The sequence below is a fragment of the Neopelma chrysocephalum genome, unplaced genomic scaffold, assembly GCF_003984885.1.
Source record: "Neopelma chrysocephalum unplaced genomic scaffold, ASM398488v2 Primary Assembly neopelma1_119, whole genome shotgun sequence".
Classification (NCBI taxonomy): domain Eukaryota; kingdom Metazoa; phylum Chordata; class Aves; order Passeriformes; family Pipridae; genus Neopelma; species Neopelma chrysocephalum.
In genome coordinates, this window is record NW_020897781.1 from 344,978 (window position 1) to 369,305 (window position 24,328).

At 57.8% G+C, this 24,328-nt stretch overlaps 1 protein-coding gene across 3 annotated transcripts; it reads right to left on the reverse strand.

Annotated features, from left to right (window-relative positions):
* Nucleotides 1-229: 229 nt before the first annotated feature.
* DNMT3B (DNA methyltransferase 3 beta) lies at nucleotides 230-17,092 on the reverse strand. 3 transcript variants are annotated; one of them, XM_027697191.1, is made up of 19 exons: nucleotides 16,988-17,092; nucleotides 13,249-13,387; nucleotides 12,449-12,555; nucleotides 11,235-11,315; nucleotides 10,574-10,762; nucleotides 9,259-9,417; nucleotides 8,361-8,468; nucleotides 7,525-7,666; nucleotides 7,005-7,133; nucleotides 6,506-6,550; nucleotides 6,045-6,124; nucleotides 5,664-5,776; nucleotides 5,096-5,279; nucleotides 4,759-4,843; nucleotides 4,107-4,348; nucleotides 3,858-3,948; nucleotides 3,467-3,615; nucleotides 2,736-2,821; nucleotides 230-1,552 (listed from the first exon to the last, which is right to left on the reverse strand). In XM_027697191.1, the coding sequence occupies exons 1-19, from the start codon at nucleotides 17,090-17,092 to the stop codon at nucleotides 1,411-1,413; spliced, it is 2,376 nt and encodes a 791-aa protein (XP_027552992.1). In that variant the 3' UTR covers nucleotides 230-1,410. The 3 variants fall into 3 exon arrangements, with proteins under 3 accessions (XP_027552992.1, XP_027552994.1, XP_027552993.1); XM_027697193.1 differs by lacking the exon at nucleotides 16,988-17,092 and adding an exon at nucleotides 13,660-13,761; XM_027697192.1 differs by lacking the exon at nucleotides 11,235-11,315.
* Nucleotides 17,093-24,328: the final 7,236 nt, after the last annotated feature.

Below are 24,328 nucleotides of genomic sequence, written 5' to 3' on the forward strand. Positions count from 1 at the left end.
TTCATGGACAGCGGGACAGTCAGTCTGGCAAAGGAAGGCAATCAAAAGTGAGCACACTGGTGGCTGCAGGAGATTCCAGTTTGTGCGTACATCCACGGGAGCCCCCAGGGCACTGCCAGGCTGGGGCTGGGCACACAAGCACCAGCAGCATCCCACCTCTGCCCAGGGATGCACAGGGAGACAGGTGCAGAGAGGAGGAGAGGTCCAGCCCCTGCCTGCATCCCCCCAAAACCCCCCAGCAGTGGCAGTGCCCACAGTGGGGGGACACACACAGCCCCCCCCACAGCTTTCCCACTTCGCTGCCCCTCAGGGTCCACTCCCCCTGCCCACAGTACGGGATGGGCACGGGAAAGAGCAGTGCTGCACTCCTGGACCTTGCACCCCCCATAGGGGTCAGGTGGGATTTTCCCTGTAAGGAACCCCCTGCCCCACAGCCACTGCTGCTCGGGTTCATGACATGGTACGTGACATTTGGGGGGGCTGTGGTTTGAGGATGCCATTGACCACCACGCTGTCCTTCCTGCTGACATACCACATTCATTTGGGAAATGGATGCTCCAAGAACATCTTCCTTTACAGACGCTGGAGACCAAATCCTCCCTGCTCCAATTACTGTGTAAGCTTTCAAGCCATTCAGCAGGATTTTAAAATGTAAGGAAAGGTTTTAGATGCTTTAAAAAGGAAGTAGTGAATATCTGTAAACTACAGCCAAACACATAAAACAGTATTTCTTCAGTTCTAGCTAGAAAAGTAATTCTATCACCTCACAGTTCAGTTTCAGCTACATTCAGGTCTAGGAATCTCCACATTCTTATGTAATGCCTTAAAAGCAGCAATAGACATTAAAACAACAAAAGTAAAGTTTATAAAAAAAATAAAAATAAAAAAGATTTGGTTTCTGTATAATCATGTGTTCAGTGTGTAACCTGAGCAGGGTCCCCTACACCTGCTGCTACGGTTTGGGGGTTTTTGGCAGTTGCTTCAAGAGGTTTTGTTTGTTTAGGAAAAGCATTAATTCACTGTAGTTCAGGTTTGCCTGCAGCTCCCTGGCAGCTGCCCCCACACTGACTGCTCAGCAAGTGGTGACTTCCCAGCTCCAGGCTAAACCAGAATAGTTAATGCTGTGGAGGAGACTCCCCGTCTCATCAGTGATGCATAGAGCTCCTGCGCTGGATAATTAAAGCTCCTTGTCCATCATTTCCTACTGCCGTTAGTTCCTTTAAAGAAGTGACCCTGCCAGGTTCTTTGGTTACAGACGGCTCTCCCTGCAGGGCCAGGCTGCCGTGGTCCCGCAGCACGTGGCCGGGGAGGGACGGGGCCCTGGCAGTCTGGCAGCCGTGCCCGTCCCTCTCCCACCACAGCAGCGGCGCTGTGCACCTTTACCAGAGAGACGAGGGACACTCGGGCTTGCTATTCACAGGCAAAGTAATCCTTGAGCGGGGAGAAGAGGTGCCGGATGACCGGGACGCTCCACGATTTCTCCAGCAGCTTCTGGTGAGCCCCGCGGCCGATGTTGGAGACGTCCGTGTAGTGGAGGGGGAAGCCAAAGATCCTGAGGAGCAGAGGCAGGAGGTGGTGGGTGAGACAGAGCAGAAGCAGGAGCCCCTTTCACTGGCCAGCCCTGCTCCTGAGCCACCTAGAGACACCAAGCACCTGGAATCTCCTATGGGAAGGGCACTCTGCTCCCCAGCGGGGTCAGAGCTCCACATGGCCTGAGCAGTGTCTTTATTCTGAATGGGGATGGGCAGTGGCAGCCCACCTTCCCCTGTGCCCTCTGTAGCTTTTCCTGGCAAGGCTTTTGGAGAAGCCCTGTGCCAGTGGCATCCTGCCTGCCTCTGCTCAGCAGCACCTCTGCAAGCACCACTCCAGGCTACTCCATGGAGAGAGGAATGAGCAGCTCTGGGTAGCTGAGTCATGGGCTGGGCACTTCCCTTACAATCAGATGAAAGTCCAAGAGCCATTTCACATGACAAAGGCTCGGGAATTGTTATTTTACTTTCAAATGCCTTTAGCTCAGTGTTAACTCCAACAAATACTGGCAATTTAAATAAACAAACAAAAATATTTAACCCCAGTCTGTGTTTACCGGCCAAAGCATCCGCTATGCAAAAACTTCAGGTTCTGTCACTAGGACTATTTGGTGTGCAGGATTGCTCCAATTGGATTTTATCTACTCAGAGTCCTTCTGTTGTTTTTTTGCCATGAATTCAGGGTGTGAATAGGGTTTGGAGGAGCGCAGTGCTGTCGTGCTTTGCCTGAGCAGCTGCCTGCTGCAGTATGAGCTTCCCCACGGCACTACACCCAGCTGAGCCCCAGTGGCTGCTTGGTTCACCTCCAGCAAACCCCCCACCATGGCACAGGGCACAGGGCTGCCATACAGCACCCCCACATCAGCCTAAGCCTTACACCAAGGCTGGGGCACATGTGCACCCCCCACCAGACCCACCACACAGCACCCTGTGCAAGCCCCATCATTCTTCCTTCCACATGCCTCAGGTCCAGGGCACAGGACACTACTACACTTTTCCCACAGCCATTGCTCATTAGTAAGTGCATTAATTATCATGTGCACATCACTGCAGGGAAGCTGCCCCGTGCAGGAGCTGCAGCTCCTCACTCCCAGGAGCTGGGCTTTGAGCCAGGGAGGCAAAAAAAGCCACATGAACATGAGCAGCACAACCCAACAAAAACTACAGTAAGAGATTCAAGAGGACAGCAAAGGACTGATTGATTACCTGTCCATCCCCGGGAGGTTGCCCCAGAAGTAACGAGCTCGGTGGGCAGCCGATATCTTGATCGCATTAATCATAACTGGGTTACACTGGGGGCCAGAGAGGGGGGAAATAAAAGTTAAAGGAGATGTGAGTTTAGTCCTCTCCTGTAGGAAAAGCCATTCCCACTGCACTGCAGGGACTTAAAAGTCTCCAGCAAATCCTCCTGAGGATGTAGCCCCCACAAACCCTGTTCCACACCACAGCACATCCTGGTTGGCCACATAGGCTCCCAGGTCATGGCCATGGCCAGCAGCTAGTAACCCTCACAGGGTGCTCAGTGCTGGTTCCCCTGGGCCAGGATCAGAACTGTCAGCCTCCGATGGGGCTTTTACACCAGGGTCCCTGCTGACTCACAGCCCGTCCTGGCTACCACAGAGTTAAAAACCCTTCCCAGTCCCTGACCTCCCTCTCCCTGGAAATAACAGGCATTGCTCTGAACAGATGCTTTCTTCAAGGCTGGCAAAACCCCTCCCCCGGAGGACTAGTGCTTGGGTTTGACCTGCTGAAAGCCAGAGGGGAGGATCCAGAGCCAAGACTAAACTTGATTCCTCGGCATGTGCACCAGGCAGGGGGTTTTCCAGCACTGAGGCCACAGGAAACCATAGCCAGACCCTCACAGCTGGCACACCCTGCACAGCCCAGCAAGTGTCACCTGCTCTGACGCCTTTCCCGCCGCCAGCAGCAATTCCTACCTCCAGAAACCGGGAAATGTCCCTCTTGTCATTGACCCTCATGGCCACTACATTCTCAAACATCCAGAAGAAGGGCCGCTCCTCGCCTTCCTTGGGACGGGCGTAGTTGAGCAGGTGGTAGAACTCGAAGAACAGCCTCCCACTTCCTTCTGCAGGGAAAAAGCAGAGCAGCAGGTTGGGACCAGCTGAGGCACCGGGAATGGGGTGCCGGGAGGGGCCTGGCTGCCCTCTCCACCACAGCGGGCATGGAAACAGCCCGTGCTCTGCAGGTGCCACAGGGAGCCACCACCAACACAGCCTGGGGCTGAAACACTTCCCTGGGCTGTCAGGTGGCTCCATGACCCAGGGACACCCCGGGGTACCCAGCTCAGCAGAGGTGAAGCAGCCTTACCAAACAGCGCCTTCCTGGCTGGATTGACAAGGGAGAGGTCGTCACAGGGGGTTCCACCGATCACCAGGTCAAAAGGACCCCACTCCTCAATCTACAGGGAACGGACACACCAGCCCATTAGGAAATGCCACGGAAGTGGGTCTCTCCTCTCCGGTGGGGTAGGGGACAAGCCCATCCCAGGGCTGGTGGGGTGAGACCCATACGCCCACGGTGCCACATCCCCCGGATCCCCACAGAAGCAGAGCTCACATTTCTCTTGGTTATGTTCCTGACATCGTGCACGTAGGTGATGTTGCCCTCGGGCCGCCGCACGGTGCCCGCCGTGATGGGGTCGTCGCCGATCTCCGAGGCGATGTACTTCTCCACTTGGATGCCCAGGTCCTTCAGCACCATGTACCCTGCCAACGGACAGAGGTCTGAGGTCGCACTGCTCTCTTTAGCCTCCCGGTCTCCTTCGTCAGCAGAGCTCGATGTGGCCGCTCCTGGATGTCCTAGGTGGGGGCAGTCACACAAGACTTCAGGATGAACAAACTTTTTTTTGACCCATTCCTCCAGGCACCGTTTGCTCCCAGAAAGCAGAATGCCAGAGCTGAGTGAACTGAGCCAAACCAGTTGCCCTCAGGTATTTCACCAGAGGCCAGGTTACTGTTGTTCCCACAGCTCTGGCTTCTCAGGGGAACCAGCCACCTGAACCTTTGTGAGCAAAACTCCCATGCCTGCCTCCCTCCTTCCATCCATCCCTCCCTTTCTCCTGCCCTCAACCCCTGCTGATAGGGATCCCTCCTGTCTTCACCCCCTTCTCCCCAACAAGCTTTCAGAGACAGGTTTGAGTCCATGGAATGATTCATCTCTGCTGCCCAGTGCTGAAAAGCCATCAGGCAGTGCTTCCCTACGGCCTCACCTGTTGCTATCCCATCGAACAATGAGAGCACTCGGATTGGTCTCCTCTTTGCTGGCGGGACTGTTGGGTAGATTTTGGGTGCAGCCTGCAATGGAAACAGCCATGAAGCCCCAGCCCTGGCAGTGCTGCATCACCTTATGAGGCCAAACTTCAGCTCTGCAGGCATCACCTCTGCCTTCAGGAGAGCACCTGCAGGGCCAAGAGCCCAGCACCCTTGGAGAGGGTGAAGGAACAAGACCGAGGCAGAGGGAAGAGGAATTCCAAGCCACTTGCCCCGGCCTTCATGACCCTCTTTCCCACACCCCAGCGTGCCAGGCTCCCTGCCCGTAGCCCTTACATATTCCTGTCCCTTGTCACTGGTGAAGAAGTCCAGCAGACGGGCGTTCCAGTCCTGCCGGCGCTGCAGCAGCCCGTAGTTCTGCTGCGGTGAGCACATGTAGCAGTTCCAGGGCTCCTGCACTTTTGCTCTGGCCGACGTCCCTCGCCCCACCAGCACGTCCAGACACTCCACACAGAAGCACCTGCCCGAACCACAACACCTCGTGCTTGTCACCTCAGGGACCCCTCTGGGTCACCTCAGCCTCTCCTGGAATCTCCCCCCCAATGCACCAGAGCCCCTGCCCTGTTCTACAGGATATTTTTCCAGGTGGTACCTTGGTTTTTAGGGCTGCTAACACAAGCCAGTGACCCAAGGCATGGGTAAATCTCCTGCCAACCTCCCCATGGCTTATTCAGGTGCTGCCTGGCTCAGTAGGGAGAAGTAGGCTGTGCTGGGACATGCTGCATGGCAGCCAGCTGGGGAGCAGCACAGCCCCTGCACCCAGGCTCATGCAGGACCCTGCTCCCCACAGCTCCCTGGAATGATGCCAGGGCCACAGCCCCAGGAGCAGAGACACGGGGCCCACCTGCAGCAGCTGGAATTGCTGCAGAGCAGCAGCTCCTTGCCCGCGCAGCAGACAGCACAGTAGGACTGGTAACCATCTTCATCATACATGTAGAAGTACTCCAGGAATCTATCCTAGTGAAAGGACAGTCAGGAGGAGAGAAGGACAAAGAATCAGGAGTTGTGCTCAGAGGGTGAAAAGAGAATGCAGCTTTGGTCCATCCCTGGTACCCACCCAGAGCTCGGAGATGCACATCCTTGGTGTTTCAGGTGGCAAGAACATGCTGAGGGACAGCCCCGTGGAGGACACAGCATGGCCAGGACCTGGCACAGCCACCCCCTGTCCCAGCAACACTGGATAGATCCCAGCCCCATCCTCCAGCCCCAGCACTGCAGCACTTACCCTGCACGTCTGGCAGAGGCCTCCTTTGAACAGTGGGTGGAAGGTGGCCGGGTTCCTCCTCCCGCAGGACAAACAGCTGTCTGTGGGACAGAGAGAGCTGTGTTCACCCAAGGCATGGAGATGTCAGGGCAGGGCATCCCCAAACCCCCACCCCACTTCAGGCTGCAGAGGCTGGAGCATCCCCTTGGAACAGTGTCTGGAACAGCCTGCCCTTGGAACGGCATCCAAATGGGGTCTGCCCCTGGAACCGCATCCATATCTGGCTGTGGCTCCCCATGAAGGATCTGCACAGCACCCTGTTCCCCTCAGCACAGAGGGACCCCAGCACCATTCCATCACAGCGCTTTCCCCCCTCCTGGATGGTGCTGTTGAAAAGGAACCCATGACCCTTGCTGAGCACTGCCAGCCAGGATCCCCATCACCCCACGCCTCTTCCCAAGGGAGACAGGACCAGTGATTACCTTCCAGCTTCCCGCTGTTGTTCGTAACTTCGGAAACCATTTGTTCTTTATAAAATTTAAAAAAAAAAAAAAGAAATATTTATCATTCCTTACATTAGAAACTCTAAATGAATTCTGCTTACAGCTGCTTTTTTTCTTGCATTTAGAACTGGTCCAGCTTTGCTGAGCATCACACGGAGAAGGTTGGCCATGGGCATGTTTTAAATTTTGTGGAAAAACCCACATCCTTTCACTGAAGGAGATATTAGAGCTCAGCATAGCAGCTCATGGATCATGCCCAAGCTGAGCCACTAGTGGAGCCCAGCCCCTATCTTGAGCTGTGTTTGCTGGTGTCTAATAAGGCACAACTGAGCACTATGGGATCACAAAAGCTTCTGCCTTCAGGAACCAAGCTCATGGCCACCAGGGAAGAGCCAAGCCCTTTCCCAGAATGGTTTTCCAGTGCTCTCAAAGTGCGCAGCCCAGGCCAAGCCACTCCCCAGCTCTCTCTGTTGGTTACCTCGGGTCTGGTCCTCTTCCACGCGCTGCTCCTTGCCATTGTTGCAGGGGTAGCTCTTCAGCCTCTTGGTGGGGGGATACTGTTCAAGGGACAGCACCTCCTCCGTCCCATTCCTCAGCACCCCATTTTCTGCAAGAGAAAGGCAGCTCCCTGGGCACGAGCCTCCAGCCCCAGGACCACCTCAGGGCAACGAGAGACTTCTCCTGCCAAGCCCTGCCAGGTCCCACCCCAGCCACAAGCAGAACCTGTCCTGGCCACTTGGGCTCCCCACTCATGGCACAAGGCTCAGCCAAGTCAGATTTCCAGGAGCAAGGGCATGGGGAGTGCTTTGCTCTGGCTTTATGCAAAGTCACTGTCAGGGACCCAGTGAGGAGCTCCAGGACCACTTTGGGACCAGAGTGGCACGGCCACAGCACAGGGTGAGCAGGCTCAGCTGGGGCCAGATACTGGTGGCTGCTGACCACACCAGCCCCCTGCCAGTGCCATGCCAGCCCCCACCCAGCTGATGCCACTGCCTCACCTGAGGTTTTGGGTGGCTGCAGTCCCTTGAGCCCCAGGGGTTTGAAGCCAGTGATTGCCCAGTCAATCATCGGCTTCAGCTGCTCCTCCAGCGAGTCCCTGGGGCCAGTTGTAAACGTCTTCCCCGACCGGCTCCGGGCAACCTGCCGAGAATGGACAGCATGGGATAGGGTGACGGGGTGGTCTCTCTCTGGGAAGCAGCCACACGCCTGCCAGGGCCACAGCCCCAGGCCCCCTCCCCATCCGACACACACGGGTGTGGGGTTTGGTGGCCCTGGGATGGCAGCAGCTGATGGATTCCTGCTCTGGGTGTGCCCTCGGCTGTGCTCTGGTGCCTCCATCCCTGCAATGAGCCCATCCGTCCTTCACCAGCCTTAATGGAGCCAGGAGCAGGGACAGCCCAGCTCCAGCTCTTGCCCAGACTCTTGCTCCCTGGCAGGGAGGCAGAAGAGGTGCCTGTGGATCTGCAGCCCTTTATCCCAGTGTGTGATGCACCCCCTGGATGTGGATTGGACACGCGGGTGCTCAGCACCAGCCCTGACTTTAAAGGGCACCTGGCACTAGCCCAGGACACCTCCAGCCAGCCTGGCCCTGCTGCTGTGATGCTGCTGTGTCCGAGACAGTGCAGGGAGCCTGGCCTGGGGATCTGGAGCAGCGAGACCCTGGAGCAGCAGCAGTTACCCCTGAACCCTGATGATAAGCAGAGTTTGGCCCCACAGCTGCACTTGCAAATAATCCTAGCAGAGAAAGGACTATTTTCCTGAGTCCCAGCCCGCTGCCTCCAAGTCCAGCTGGTTTAGCTGGCACCTCACTCACCCACCCACCCCTGGTGGTTACCTCCAGGGCATGGTAAATGGCACGGCGGTAGGACACCAGCTTATTGAACGTGGAAGAATTGAAATGCTGCCTAAAGGCCATCAGTCCCACCAACTTGTCCGCAGAAACCTGTGAGAGAGTGACAAGAGCTCACCAGCGGGACAGGACAGGAATGTCCTGCCCGGCCATTTCCCCTCTGGCACTGCATTCCCAGCCCGACTCTGCAGCACCACAGCCAGGGGAGGAAGCCCAGCGGCAGCATGACAAGGACAAGGACGGGTGGGTTGCACCCTCTGCCGGCACTGTGACACCAGCACGGCCCTTCCCTCCCTCCCGCCTGCAGCATGAGAGGGTTGGATATCCTGGTTGCATATTAGAAAAAGGTTTTTCACTCGGAGGGTGGTCAGGCACTGGAACCGGGTCCCCAGGGAAGTGGTCACGGCATCAGCCTGCCAGAGCTCAAGAAGCAGTGTTGGACAACACTCTTGGGCACATAGTGGGATTTCGGGGTTGTCCTGAGCAGGGTCAGGAGTTGCACTCAATGATCCCCATGGGTCCCTTCCAACTTAGGATATTCTGAGTCTGTGGGGGGGTCATGGGTCTCTGACGGGACATCCCTAACCAGGCAGAGCTCCTGGGCAGCCCTGGAGCCCAAGGCCTGGACAAAACCCTGCGTAGGGGCCAGGCATATGTTCCCACTGCTGGACACTGTCACCAACCTACAGTGTCCAATTATTAGTTACAGACACCAGAGCCATGAGAGCCCGCCAAGGCCTGGCTATTGAACACCAGGGTGCCTGCCCAGGGAGGCTGCAGGGCGCACACACACCCCACAGGCAGCCCCAGGAGTGGGGCAGAAATGTGCAGGGGAGGGGGTTTGGAGCTGGGCACAGCAGGCAGGGGCAGACAGCAGGCTTACCTCGGAGAACTTTCCATCTCCAAACCACTGCACCCACCGCATGCCTGACACAGCCTGGCGCTTGGCTGTGGCTTTGTGGGAGACAACAATCGCAGGCCACCAGGAGAAACCTTTGATCTTCCCCCAGACGAGCTCCCCAATTCCAAATTCCTTCCCATCCTGAAAGCAAGAGGTGACAACACAGATCTGCCAAAAAGCACAAACACCCTATTTTATCTGGGCAGCCCTGCGGGAGAGCCCTGGAGCACAGGGGATGGACCCAGAGCACCTTGAAGAGTTGCTCCACTGTGTGTGTCGCATACTTGGATATCTGTGCAGACAGGCTGCACCCCCTCCTTCAAGCACATGGCCCAGCACCTCCTGGCAGCACTGGCTCCCAGCCCTGCACCATGCCAGAGCTCAGTGGGGAGGTCTGTGTGTGCCAGTCCCACGCTGAGCCCATGCCTGGCACACGGCATGGTGCGTGCTCTGTCCTGCACAGCCCTCCTGGCACCAGGCCCTGTGCGTGTCCACTCCTGCCTGCCCTCCCAGGGTCTCTGCAAACACTGGGAAGCCTTGCCCCGAGGTTGCTCCCTGGGTGCCCTGAGGTTCCTCCTTGGCACAGGGCAGCCCGTTCACAGGGCTCACAGCTCAGCCCGTCTGGCTGCAGCCCAGGGAAAGGGTTCCCACCCACCCATCCCTCTTGTTCCCACTGAGGAGAGCAGGAAACAGGGCAGAGTGAAAACAGAGAGATGAAAAAGAACCAAGAATTTTGATGTGACCCATTGAGGGCCAAGCTGGGTGCTGTACCTGAGGAGGGCACCTCACCTCTGCCTGCAGAGCCCTCCTTTCCAGCTTTGTTCTGCAATTAGGCTCCTAATTATGCAGCAAGATGCAATTGCCCAATTCCTGCAAGTCTGGGGCCTTGCCTCGTGGCCCGCAGGCGCTGAATCCCGCTCTGCAGCCCCAGCAGCTTCAGTTCTCTCCAGCATCCCCGACAGAAATGTTTTCTGCACATGCAACTGCCTGTCTCAGCGGGGCACAGCACGGCAGGGCACATGCCACGCATGCGTGTCTTGGGGGGCCCGTGTGTGGCACTGGAGGCAGCTTGCCAGGACTGATCCCTAAAGTGTCCCTGGGCAGTAAGCTGCCCCCACAACCTGAGACCATCACACCCCAGGCACACAGGGAAGGGCAGGCAGGGAAGGGGAGACAGGAGAAGCAGCAGTGAGATTTCCAGAAGTTCCCCACGCCTTCAGGCTTGGGACAAGCCAGGGAGGTTCATCCTTGCCCCACACCACCGTGGGTGCAAGAGCAGAGTTCAACCCCTCCGTACCTGGTATTCCAGTGCCATCCCCGCGTCTCTGCTCTCTGACTCCTCAGCCCCCAGCTCGGCAGAGCCATTCTGCCCCTCCTGGGAGCTGCTGCCGGAGAGTGTGCTGCTGCTCTGGGATGAGTCCCGGGAGTCCTCCTCCGTCAGGTCGATGGTCAGCGGTGTGGACACGGCTGAGCGACGCCTGGAGCCCTGCATGGCAAAGGGAGAGGAGCGTCAGTGCCGCAAGGAGAGGGGCAGTGGGGAACAGAGACCTGCCCCGCATCATCCCCCAACCTCACAGTCGGGATTGGAGAAGGGGAGCCAGTGATTGAAGGCACTGCTGCTGCCATGAGCAGAGAGGAGAGCCCTTAACAGGAGATTCTGCAGGAGAACTGCTCAGCTCTTACTTGTCACACCCAAAGCAAATGGCACACCACTGCTCTCTCCCCTTTTCCTGTCCCAAATCCACTGCAGGGTTTTCAACACACCCAAATCATAGAAAGGGCAAGAAACAGCAAACTCACTCCTATCTACATAGGGGAAACTGAGGCCCTGAGAGTCTGCACCACGTCCAAAGCTGCTTGGCCAGGGTGCAGCAGGAGTGCAGGTCTCTGGAGCCCCAGGGAAGCCCCAGGGAAGCCCCAGGGAAGCCGTGACCCCACGCAGACCCGCAGACCCTCACCCGCACAGGAGTTCGCAGGTCCCTGAGAGCCTCCACACTGCTTCGGTCCTTGATCCTCGTCACGTGCCGGGCCTGCCCTGCCTGGAAGATGAGGTGGACTGTGGGCTTCTGCCTGAGGCTGCTCTCCCACCCAGCGCTGCCCCGGGGCTGCACCTGCCACCAGAACAGAGAGGTGCCATGGCAGGGGTGCCCTCCCCATGCAGGACACGGACAAGCCTGTGCTTCACGGGGCCGAGCACCAGCGGCACTGGAGCCCTGGGGAGGGCAAGAGGGCTGCTGGATCACCTTGTGCTGAGCCCCTCCGGGCAACCATGCACTCCACAGAGTCTCTGCAGGGTTCAGGAGCATCCATTGCTGCAGCCCTGCATCTGGCATGACTGACAGCAGCAGGAGCCACAGCCAGGAGCACTGGATGCCAGGAGAGCCACAGGCCCCAGCAGAGCACCCCTCGGAGGTACAGACCCACTCACATACTCATGGATGCTTTCACACACCCGTGGGTGCTTCCTCTCACAGCTGGCCCTGCAGCAGAGCCCTGCAGCACCCTGCAGCAGCCCTTCCCCAGCAGTCACAAACACAGTCCAGCCCAGGCATGTTTCCTGCATCCGGCATAAACGAGGCTCAAAATTACATGAGATTTTGCAGTGAAGAGCCCCTGAACCAAACATAGTGGGAAAGCTGAATTTTCACCCACTGGATTTATGGCTCTTTCTTTTGGAAGCTGCCTCATCTCAGGCAGATCTCCAACCTTGGGGTTTGTTTCTAACTCAAAACAATAAAGAAAGAAGGCAAAAATGCTTCCAGATCCTGGAGGTTTGTCAACCTAGTCAACAAAAGAGGGTGGGTAAAACTGGGGTGCAGCCCCAAGGCAGCTAAAAGCAGCCCAGCCCAAGAGAGGGAGACACGAGATGGTTCAGTCCATCAATACAGACAAGACTTTTCAGAGAAAACATCAGCATAATAATTATGATAATTATTAGGCTGCTGCAACACATAGTGGGCATCACTGCATCTCACACCACCCCCTCCTGCTGCTGTGGTCTCATGTAAATCAGGAATTTAAAAATTACAATATTACACTGGTAAATGAGTATTGCATCCATCACTGGACTGTTCCCCCAGCACAAGAACAGCCCAGAGGGAAAGAGATGACAATTCTGGCACTGGATGCCCCCACAGACAGCCCATAAAGAGCAGCCTAGGTGATATCTTACCTTCTGCACCCCCGCCAGGCCAAGTGGCCAGGCCAGGTCCTCCTTGGAGAGGTCTCCATTGCTGTCCTTCTTGTTCTGCAGAGGCAACAGCGCGAGGTCCATGGGATCTGTGCAGGGACAAGGCAGAGCAGCTTTAGGCTCTGCAAGCCCTCCTGGCTGTGTCCCCACATGCCTCTGCATGTCCCACTGCTCTTAAGAGCATGTCATGATTTGGAGAGACAGAAATCTCATCTTGGAGAATTGTGGCCAGGAGCAGAGACAAGTGGTGTTCCCAGGGCTCCCCATCATGGCACCACACCCCCGGATCATCCACCTGTCCCCAAAACTGGGAGAGACCAGCAGCAAGTGTGGTGACATTCTTATCTACTTCTTAGTTCCTGGAAGCTCAGGGGCACAAGCCAGCTATTCAGGGCTTGTCAACAGGTCATTTAAAACAGGACCTTGTTTACCCAAGAGGTAGGATTTAGGAAGCCCAGACTGGAGCATCCCAGGAGCAGTGGCACCCCTCAGGCTGGTGGGGCTCCCCCTCTTCCCTTACTCCAGGGGATTCAACTACCAAGGGGCAGAGCCAGCCTCCCACTGTGGCACCCATTTCCACAGCCACGTCATGGCCTGGATGTGCTACAAGATTGCAGAAACCCGGTGGAGTCACATCACGGAGGGACCCTGGCCATGGCTGCAGCACTGCAGCCCCCCCCCGGCCACAATTCCTCAGGACAGTGGCTGGGAGATCCCAAACCCCGTTTATCCTTGCACATCCCAGGCAGGGTGCATTCTGGGCACACCGTGGTGACCCTCACCTGGAGTACTGGGCTTCCCATTCGCCTCCAGTACAACGCTGGGTGTGGCAGGATTGTTGCAGTCCCCATTGAGGAGGATCAGCTTTGCCCTGCAGTCTGCCTCGTCCTGCCCGTGGCTCTTGTCCTGTTTCATGGTCGCCTGTGGAAGCCAGAGTGGAAAGGAAATTCAGCCGCGAAGGAAGACTCAAGGAGGGCAAAGCAGACAGTGTGACCTCCTAGAGCCAGCCACAACTTCACGCCCTTAGCACCGGGGTCTGACTGGAGACGCATCTGGAGGGGTCCCGGGAGCTAAACAGCACTTGGACAAAACCTCCCCACAAATATGGTGGCCCTAAAGATCCACCAGCTCCGGCTAACAGAGGCTCCAGACACAATCCACACATCTTTAGGGAACACCAGGCTTTTCCCCACCATCCGTATGCTGTGGAACGCTCCTGGACTCAGTGCTGCTCAGCCCCACCTCGCTCTGCAGGACCCAGTCTGGAGGGGAGCTGCACTTCCCTGCCACCCTGCAGAAACCAGGGAACAGCCCACCCCAGGGGACAGCCCACCCCCAGGGCACCATTACGGCTGCCCAGGCGTGGGTGGGCTGTGCCGGCAGCAGCAGGACAGGCAGGCAGCACGCCCGCCATGAGGGGCAAAGTCCTGGAGCCTGCAGCCAGTTAAACTCCCCCAAAGGGAGAAAACTCCTCCTGCCCCCCACTCCTGGCCTCAGCTTCCCTGCCCCAGGGCGAGGGGGCAGGGCAGGGGGCTGTGCAGCAGCACCCCCTGCCCTGGTGCCCCCCTGCAGAGCTGGGGCTCCCCTTGCCTGAGCTCAGACGCCTCCGCCTTCCCTTGGGTGCCCTCCCCGGATCCTGTTTTTGGAAGTGGAAGCTCTGGCTCTCCTAGAGGCACCCGGACGCAGTGAACAACGCTGCCTCATTGCTGGGCTATGGGTCTGTGCTGCAACTTGCCCCTTCGGCAGCACAGTCATTTCAGGAGCATGCAACGCAAGAGCCGAGGAGTACACAGGGCTTTGCCCACCTACAGCCCTGTTAGGAAGCCAAAGCAACACCCCCCCAGCCTCAGAGAGACCCCACCTCCAGCCCACCGTCCCTTTTGCGTCACTCTCACTCCACATTGCCTCCAACCGCTGCCCTAACAATTGAGATTACTGCTTTGAAATCATCTGTCAGCACCTCTGGCTAACAAAGACCAGTTGGGGTTTGATGTTTTGGATGCCGAGGGCTGAGTTAGAAAACCTGCTAACACCCAAACATGAAGGAAAACAGGTGTCCGGTGCCCACCTCCCCAGGCAGAGACCCCCATGCACATCCTGCCTCCCCCCTCAACCAAGGGAGAAGGAGAGAAATTGCACCAAACAGAGTCTGAAGCCACATAACCCCCTTACAGCTGCGTGGGGGATTTCTGTGTGCAGAAATCCCACTGCTGCAGCACATCTGCTCCCAGACCTGGCAAACAATTCCTGGGAGCTGCCCAGACTCGCTGCCTGCCCCCAGTTCAGGTGGACGGTCCCACATGGCCCCGGATGCAGCAATCCACCCCAGCACAGCACAGCTGGGTCAGCTCCTCCTGGTCTGCTCCCCTTCCCCAGCCCACAGACGCTGCAGAGCAGCTGCAGCCATGGCTAGCAATGATTCTGCCACCAGAACCAGCAAATCTCCCTAAACAATAGTGAATCACTCTTGGGAATCCCTACAGGGAGGTGTGAGAGGATATGCTGCTCTCCCAGCATGAGGGTGACCCAGAGGGGACAGGCAGATGAGGCAGGATGAGGCAGGTAAGATTCAGGAGCAGGCAAGGCCACCGCCCAGCCCTGCAAAACATCTGCAGCTACAAAACCCCAGAGGACCCCTGCTTTCAGTCCTGTGTCAGGAAGTTCAAACTGCACCTCAAAATGTCTTTTCCTCTCTCAGCTCTGGGGCTGCCTGATGCCCAGCATGGCCAGGGCTCGCCAGGCCACCAGGCGAGGGTGTCCTGCCAGCCCCGTCCCAGGGAGGCAGCAGGGAAGGGTGACACAGTGGCCAGGTTTCCCCTGGAACATGACACAACCAGGACTGAGCACCCGACACATCAAGCTCGGCTTTGCCACGTGCTCAGGGAGCTCCCAGGTTGTCTTTGTTCCAGTTATAAATTGGGGGAAAAGGAGTTATCCCTTTGGAAGGAACTGCCCCCTGGCAGAGCGGAGACCCACAGGCCACAGCTCTGCAGGTCCGTGGCACCGGGCTGGAGGCCCTGCTGTGAGCAGAGGCAGGTCAGCTCACTGTTTGCTGCATGTTTTCTCCAGCTGTACCGCCCAAGATCACTCGAGGACATCCCCATCACCATCCTCTGACGGGAAAGGGAACAGCACACCATAGCCCAAGCTGCTCGTTAAAAGTCTCGCTTTCCCAAAATCCCACACCAATGCAGCAGGACTGTAACTCCCATCCTTTCTCCTCCTACCGCTGCCGTTTGCACCAAGCACTGAAGCCTCATGCCCAAGCCCGTCCTGCCGCTCACAGCCCACCCCAGGTCCCCCCACAGGAGCCACGTCCTTCTAAGCTCACCCACTGCTGCTCGAGAGGAAGGCTCGGCTCTTTGTCCTCACCTCCCCTTGCAGAAACACACCAACATGTGCACGCAGGGCATTACGAAAATAATAAGAAACAGAGCACTGCCCTCACATGTGCTGTCTCACGGGAGGAGGAGACCAGCCCTGCTGTGTTTGCATTGCCCGGCGCCCTGCAAACACACCGGGTGCTTCACAGCCATGCGCTCCAGATGGGAACCCACGAGGAGGAAAACAACGCAGAATTCCAGAGTTGCTCCCCAAGAGCCTGGCGCCAGCGGCAGCCCCGGCACTGCCTGGTGACCAGGACGTGCCCTGCAGCCAAATCCCACCGAGGAGACAATGAACCCGCTGACTCTGGAGCCCGCCCTCATTTTGCAATACCAGTTTCTTTAAGATTTGCCAAACTGGTTAAAGACCATGCCACAGTATTAACTGCTTAGAGAGAATTCTGGTCCCTGTCTGGCCATGCTTGCCAGCCACCCTGGAGCAGGCAGAGCAGTCAGAGTGGGCACGACAGCTGGACTCACCTGGCAGAGAGGGCAGGGTGGGCAGGGAAGGCAGGGCTCACCTGGCCGGGCTGTGCTCTGGACTGGACCCCTGCCCCTGCTCCCGGGGCTGTTCCCCCAGCCTGGCCCGGGCTGGTTTCAGTTTTCCTTGCTGGGAAAACAGGCTGCCCTGTTATCAGGTGCGTGTCCCCAGGAGGTGGGGAGGTTGCGGACTTTGCCTCCAGACAGGGGCATGCATATCAAAAGGCTGGAGGGAAGCTTTGCCGATGGCTGGGATGGAGCCATCGCCCAAGCCCTGTTTGAATAACAAAAAGAAATAAAGGACCCTAATGGCCGGGCTGGCTCTGGGCTGTGGCGCACACTAATGGCCTTTAAGTCTCCCCAAACCGAACATTTTCCTCTAATCCTGGAAAGAAAGGAGTTGCTGGGTTGGCAGTTCCGTAAGAAAGGCGCCCATTTCGCAGATGTGCTTGCTGGGAAGGGCAAGGGGCGAAGGGCAGGCTCCCCCTGCCCGCTTCCTGTGCCTGGCCCCTCCGCTCTCCCGCTCCGGCACTTCCCTCCATTTCCCCCGGTTTCCTCCTGCCCCGCTCCGCTCCCCCCGCAGCCCTCGGCGCCCACCCCGGCTCTCCCCGCTGCCTTTCAGCAAAGCTGGACTAAAGAAAAGAAACAAAACACAAACCAGCCCCTCCTCTCCCAGTGCAGACCAGGCTGGAGACGTCTCCGGGGCAGCCACCATCCCCGCCAACCGCTGCTCCAGCCGCTCCGGGCTCTTTACCATGCTCATCCCGGTGGGATCCCGCCGGGCCGGGCCCCTCCCGAGCCCCCCGGCGTGGGGCAGGGGCTGCCTTCCGGCGGGGCTGGGGGTTGCAGGCAGGGAGCTGCGGGCAGGGCTGGCAGCCTTTGGGGGCAGTGGGGGCTCCGGCGCTCAGGTGGGTCCCTCTCAGCAGTGGCAGGTCCTCTGTCCGGAGCGGTCACTGCTTCATCTTCCCCCTGCACAAGAGGACATGAAGCCATGACAATGACACCTCGCTGTCCCCATCGCCCCTCTGCCCGGCCCCGCACAGCCCCAGATCCGGGACTGGGATACCCGGGCTCACTCCCCCACAGTTCATTAAAAATTCTCTGGAAACTAGAAACTTGGGCAGGAAAGGCGAGTCCTGCTCAGGGCAGCACGTTCCAGCCGCCCCGCTGTTTTCCCTGTCCCGTTCCGAAGGGGGTCGGCGTAGGACCACTGCTCGCCCCACTTGCCATGGGGTCCCCCCCGCCGCTTCCCTCTCCCGGCTTCCCGGTACTTGTGCCCCACGTTTGGGCCACTGCGAAGTTCATTCCTCTTTCTCCGATGCTCTACTGCCCCCCGGGCTCCCCCCCCGGGCTCTACAGGAGGCGGATGCCAGCAGAGCCCTCCGATCGGTACCTGCCCCGGCCGTCCCGTCCCTCCGGCCCGGCCCCGGGGAGGCTTCGCGCCTGAGGCTCCGCCGGGAGCTGCTTTTCCTGCCAACAGAGAAGGAAGATACGCTGTCAGATCCCCGACCGAGAACCGAAAACAAAGGTGTTCGGCCCGACCAGCAGCGCCACCGCGTCCCGGTACCCCCGGCAGCTCCCCCAGAGCCCCCGGCCTGGAGGCGGCGCTGCCCGGGGCCGCTGAGCCGAGGAGGGGGACCCCGGCCCCCCCGAACCACCCCCCGCCCCGCAGCCATCACTCGCCGTGTCAGCGAGGGGACCCTCCCGCCCCAGCCTCTGGCTGAGCCCCGGCCCGGCCCCGCGGGTCGTGGGGGGTCCCGCACCGGCCCCGCTGTGACAGTCCCGGGACGCGCCCCCGGGGCTCGCGGCGCCGCTGCGGGAAACTCCGAAAGTTGCGACGGGACCGGAGGGGTGGGCGGGACCAGGGGCACCATGCCCGGGGCTGTAGGAACACAGATCCCCTCAACTCGCCCCGGAGCAGAGCGCCGGCAACAAGTGGCGGCAGGACCCACCGCCCCCCGCCCGCTGCCCGAGCTCCCGGGGCGGAGCCGCGAGCCCTCGGCTACCGGGACCGCCGGACCGGCCGGGGCGCTCCCGCCGCCGCGCTCCGGTGCGCCCGGTGCCGAGTCCCCGCCCGCCCCATTGTCCCCCGCCGCCGCCGCGCACAACAAAGCCGCCCACGAGGATGTTCCGCGGCTCCAGCTCCGACCCACCGGTCCCCCCGGTCCAGCGCTCACCTGCGCCGCGGCGGGACGCGCCGTCCAGCGGGGCCGCGCCGCCGCTCGCCGCCTCCCGCGCCCCGGCCGGCCCCCGACAGCCCCGCGCTCCGGTTACATGGCGCTTTAACCCTGCCCGTGCTGGGCAGCCCCTCCTCCTCCTCCTCCTCCTTCGCCGCCCCATGGCGGGGGAGGGGAGCGCGGGGCCCGTACCGCCACCGCACCCGCCCGGCCCCCCGCGCCCCCCGTGCCCGCAGCCCTCGGGGTCCCGCATTCCTTCAGGGCCCGCATCCCTCGGGGCGCCGCATCCTCCTCCCGCCACTCCGCACCCTCAGCGTCCCGCTGTGTCCCCTCCACTGCCCCGCATCGACCGGGACTCCTCATCGCCCAGTGCCCCACATCCCCCCATGCTCCCAGTTCCCCTCATACCCTCCCCGGTGCCCTGCTTCTCCTCCCCGGGGCTCAGTATCCCTCTCCCGGGGCTCCACACCTTCTCATGTCTCGCACCATACCCTGGTACCCGCCGGCGTCCTGGTGTGGCCTCCACTGTCCGGCATCCCCCTAACCCTCAGCATTCCTCCGGGGCTTGGTCCTCGGAGCCCCCCGCAGCTCAGCCACCGAGAGAGAGGAGACACCCCCCCGCCCCGGGGAGAGAAGGGGAACCCCGGGGCCGGGCAGAGCCCTCACCCGCCCAGCCACCCCTCTGCCCACCAGTTTCCAGCAGCGCCGTGCCCCACACAGCCCCGTGCCCCACACAGCCCTGTGCAGCACAACCCCGCGCAGCCCAGTGTGGGCAGACAAAGCCTCACAAGTTTTAAACTCAGTTTTTGTTTGTTCTTTCCCTTTCCCATCCAGAGGCGAGACACTTGCGGAGCTGCGCCGGGGCCAGGGACACAGCCCGCGCCTCTCCTGCCCCAGACAAAGCATCCAGAGTCCACGTGGGGTATAATCTTCTCTGCTCGTTTGTTATTACTTCTAGATCCAGCAGAAGAGTATATACCAGTAAGGAAAGGAATATGATTATCCTGGTGTGACAGAAATGAGCTTTCAAGGTCAGGAGGAAAACTTAGTTAGCCAAAGTGTGTGAAATCTGCAGGAAGCATGTGGACCAGCCCCAGGCCTGTGCAGCAGGTTCCCCCAACCCACCCCTCCACCCCTGCAGAACACAAGCATGAAAAATTTGGCAGCAAATGCAAAAAAAATTCTGCAAATGAACAGGAGGAGCTGAGAAACCCGCTCTGGATGAGCCCTTGGGAACACTGGACATCACCGTTCAAACAAACACATATTGCATAAACCTAAAGGCAATTTGCAGCTCAGGGGAGGAGATTAAAACAGACAGACAGATTTTACTCCTGTTTCTTTTTCCAGATTTGGGAAAGGGAAATGCTTTTTCAGGCTGTGCTGTGCTCATTAGAGTTTCCAGGGCACTGTGAGGCTGGAATCAGCCCTTCCAGCATCCATGGGCTCCTCTCCCTTTCTGCGGAAACCTTCCTGCTGCTGTTGGCCTCGCTGACCTGCCATCAATCTCCTGCCGGCTGAAACGCCCTCTTTCCCTCTCTGCCCCTCAGTTATCATTTAATTCAGGAGAGGATGGCTGTGCAAACTGCTTGTGGGAAAGGCCTGGTACCAGACAAAGCAGCTCTGGCAGAGGATGAGACAAACCCTGATTCTTTCCCTGTCTCCTCTAAACACACCACAGAGAGATGCTATGAGTTTATTTCTTAACAATCAAGAGAATTTGTATGTCATTTCCTGGGAAACAGGGTACCTCTACAGAGGATTTTATATCCAGGCTCCTGCCAGACATTCCCAGTATCCAGCACCAGGCTCTCAGCAGCTCCTGCTGAGCCAGGGCTGGCAGCAGCAGCCTCTGCCAGGTGAATAGCAAAGCAGTTCCCTTGCTGGTTCTCACCAGCCCTGCGGTTCTCTAGCATGGACTAGCAATGGGACATGGCTGTGGGGGCATACCCCCTCTGCTCCATCGCTGGAGCAGAGGCAGGGAGCTGGGCAGCATGGCCAGGGCTCATGTGAACATGGAGGGAGAGGTGGGGAGTCCCTCCCTACCCCTGGGCTTAGGTGGCATGTCCTCTGCACACCACATCCCTCCCCATGATGGAGGAACTCCCACCGGCAGCAAGGCTGGGCTGCCCAGCTTCTGCAAGAAATCATTCCAGCAGGAACCATTCCCCCATCTGGCTGGCATCTCAAATCCATGGAGCTGGACCAACCAGCTGAAGAAGCTATTCCCTGTCACTTTCACACAGTTGGGATTGGCAACATCCATTCACATCAGAAATGACTCCTCATCTTTCACATGCTCCCCAGTGACCATGCCAGCCCTTCCATGCATCACTCCTCACTCCCAACCCTCAATTCTCCTCCTCACCAAAGGCTGCTCAGCCAATGCCTTTTCTGAAGTGCACCTGGGTTATAGCACCAGGCCCAGCTCTCTGTCCACCCAGTTCCCCTACTTCAAATCTCTTCCTAAAATTCTCTTGGTCAGAAAAACCAACACCCCTCTCTGACTGCAGCTCTGCTCTGGCTCCCACCACCTCCCATCTCTTGCTTTGCACCCAAGGCTTTGAGTCAGAACCTGCTCCATGTGTCACAGCAGCGTGCCTGGAGACCCTCCACAAATAAAGGGATTGAGCAAATATGTGTCATTACCTACAGCTGTCGGCAGTGCAACCTTGTCACCTCTGGATCTGTGGGTCCCGGGTTCCCAGGTCTCAGTAGTGGCCGAGTTCTTGTTTAGTCTTCTCGCAGGTAGGGACGAGCACCAGCACTATTAAATCCCCTCAGACAGTTGTGAGCCGGGGCTGGGAGCAGGAGGAACTTCTCCTTTTGCTGAAGTCAGTGGTGATGCTCCTGCTGGGTTCAGGCTTTGGGGTCCCCATTTCGGCGCACACAGCTCAGCGGCTCTTTCCCAGCCTGCAGTAACATCATTTTCACTGCCCGGCATTCTTCGCTGCAAGACCCCATAGGATCATGTCCCACAGGATGTGTCCTCCTCTTCCATGAGCTTCTCCATGGCCTGAGCCCTCGCCCCAGCCCTGCACTGGCCACCTGCCTCTCCACCAGCTCCACCAGTGCTGCTCCATCACAGCTCCCAGAGACCATCCGCTCCTCACCACGGCTCCCCAGAGCAGCTCTCCCATCCCCAGCACCTCTCCTGAGCCTGGGGAGAGCTGTGCCATCCAACAGGGCTCTGGCTGTTAGAAGCAAGGTCTGTCCCTGCTGTGGGAGAGCCTCATCCTGCTGCCATATGTGGGAATACAGCCCCAGCTTCCCTTACAGCTGGGCTGGCTTTTCCCATCTGGGGGAGAATTGCTGTTTACACAGAGATAGGAAGTGTTATCCCTCCTACAAGAAGTTTCTAGCCCTTCCTGTGGGCTGGCCAGGCCCACATGATACAAACCTCTAATAAAAATAAGGTTAAAAATAAGTGTCATCCGTGTAACCAGAACATCTAGAAAGTCTGCAGCTACCCGTCTGTAAACTTCAAACGTGAAGGCATACAAAGAGAAACCTTCAATGCCTCTCTAACAAAGCTGGCCACAAAATCCTCTTTTTCCCAGAAAACAGGATACGCCTGCTACAGCCTAATCTGAAGTGACGAGGCCTCCCCAAACCACTCTCCTAAGCGCATATACTTTTATCGAGAGGAACGTTGCTCCCGGGGGGTGGCTGCGAGCAGAGCCCCCTCCCTCCGTGTCACCTCCAGAGCTGCTCTTGCCTGCCTGGGTCAGGGATTATGGTCCCTGCTCAGGGGCAGGGGAGCCAGTGGAGGGAGGGAGGGTTTTTGCCAGTGGTTGCAACGCCAGGAGTGCGCCAGAGCCCAGCAGAGGAGCTCCCAGCTCCGCTCCACCTCTGCACGCGAGGCTGGCAGACAGTTGGTCCTGCAGCGGTGCCTGCCTGGGAGCAAAGGGTAAGAAGTGTGATGAGGGAGAGGAAGGGGCATTAAACTGCAGGAGAAACTGAAATCCTGGTCTCAGAGCTCTCATATATCCCATGGGAAAAGAACAAGCTCCTCCAAAGTTTCAGCTGGGAGGAGTCACAGCATCTCTCAGACTGTGTCCAGAGACCTTCTCGGAGTGCTTCAAGCCCAAAGCAGACACTGCGGGTGGGCAGAACACCCAGACAGCAGGTGGGCTCAGACCAGCCTGGTGAAAGGCCTCTGAATTTTACCCCTGGCTCCTCCACACACTCTTACCTTTTCCAGGCCTTTCTCAGGCTGGTGAGTGCAAGCAATGCTCCCCACATCAACTGCAAGGTTGACCTGGGAGCAACTGCAAAGGGCTGGGAGAGCTTGGCATAGAGAGTGGCATCAGAGAACAGGATGGGGACACCCCAGGATTTGATCCTTTGGGAACATATAATAAGGACCCTTACCCAGCTAACACTCTCCAAGCACTGAGGAAGCTTTTCACGTTTGACATGTGAAATGAAGCTAAAAAGGTACATGGATCCTCTGCTCAGATAGGACAGCACCATTTTCAGACCCTGTTTCCCCGCATGTGTGTCTGTGTATGTGTGTGTGTGTTCCCATTGCTTTATGTTGCTGCTTTTATGCTGGTATTTATGGTGAACAAGGGCACATACCTGCAACTGCAAACTGTCCTTGGCCCGTCCTCAGCTCTGATGAGTCCATCAGCGACACGTTCTGCATGAGAATGGCCTGGCAGGAGCACCCATGGGCTGATGGCTGTCTGCACCCCCAGAGCAGCCCTGGGGCTCTGCCTTGGACGCTGGTCACCATCCCCCACCAGGCGCACCCATAACTGTGGCCATCACTCTGCAACCTTCTCTTTTAATCGATTAAATCTTTCTTGATTTGAGAATTAAGTAAATTCTGGCATCACAGAGCTGCCCGTGCCGTATCGGGGCTCATGGCACTCACATGCCACAGTGCAGTCAGCTCATATTCCAGGAGGAGGGACCACCGAATTTCCCGGTGATTGTTTGAGCAGGATGTTATGATCGTGCAATTCAACTGAGACTCCTCTTCTTCTTGGATCCTGTCACTCAACTTCCCTCAAGAATTTGGTTTGCTGCCTGAAAAATTGTTCAACAGCGTTGGCGTCACCGTCCTGCCGAACCTCCGGCGTGCTCGCACACGCACACACGCGAGCACCCAGACCGTCCTTAATTAGCTCCTAAAGCATCACCCTGGGAAGACAGGGAAGTAAAGATCCATCACAGGATGACTCCAGGTGCAAACCAGGCACAAAACTGTCTCTTGCCTGGTTTCAGATTTTCGGCCGCACGATACCGGGGGCGGGGGGGAAATTCTGGTGGCTATGAAAATGTGCGATAATTAACTGCAATTACTAATTTGCACTTAGGAAAATTTTGAAGCCAGAGAGGAATTTCGTGCTCACACACACTGGCATCTTGTGGTACCTCCTCCATCCATCTCCCTGAAGGAGTTTTAGCTCAAATTAACTCGTTTTTAGAGACAAGAATGGTTTAAGCTGACTTGGGCTGTTCCGGTTCACCACAGAAACGGATAAATTGTTCCAATATGAAAAACCTGCTTTAAAGTGTTCTAAATATTTAGGGTCAAATCCTCCAAGCACATCCATAGCCAATTTTTTCACCTCAAAAATCGAGGTACACCTGGGTCTATGAAACAGAAACTCTCCCAGCTGGACTGCGAGGTAGAGGGGGGAGAAAAGGAAGCTGGATGCTATTTCCAGCCAGACCACCAGTAAATATCTCTTAACTCCTCATCATTAGTGGTACTTAGCTGCTTATCTCCTTGTTTATAAACTGCTTCTGGGATAGTCTTACAATGAAAGGGCTATAAAATTTCCTATACTCTCATTTGCAGTTGCAAG

Excerpts from the sequence above, each read along its gene's own strand:
- DNMT3B (XM_027697191.1), bottom strand. The coding sequence starts at position 17,092 with ATGAGCATGGTAAAGAGCCCGGAGCGGCTGGAGCAGCGGTTGGCGGGG. Across the intron at positions 11,316-12,448 it reads GCCTGGCGGGGGTGCAGAAG|GCAGGGCAGGCCCGGCACGT; the intron begins GTAAGATATCAC and ends CTCATCTTCCAG. Across the intron at positions 5,777-6,044 it reads GCCTCTGCCAGACGTGCAGG|GATAGATTCCTGGAGTACTT; the intron begins GTAAGTGCTGCA and ends TCCTTTCACTAG.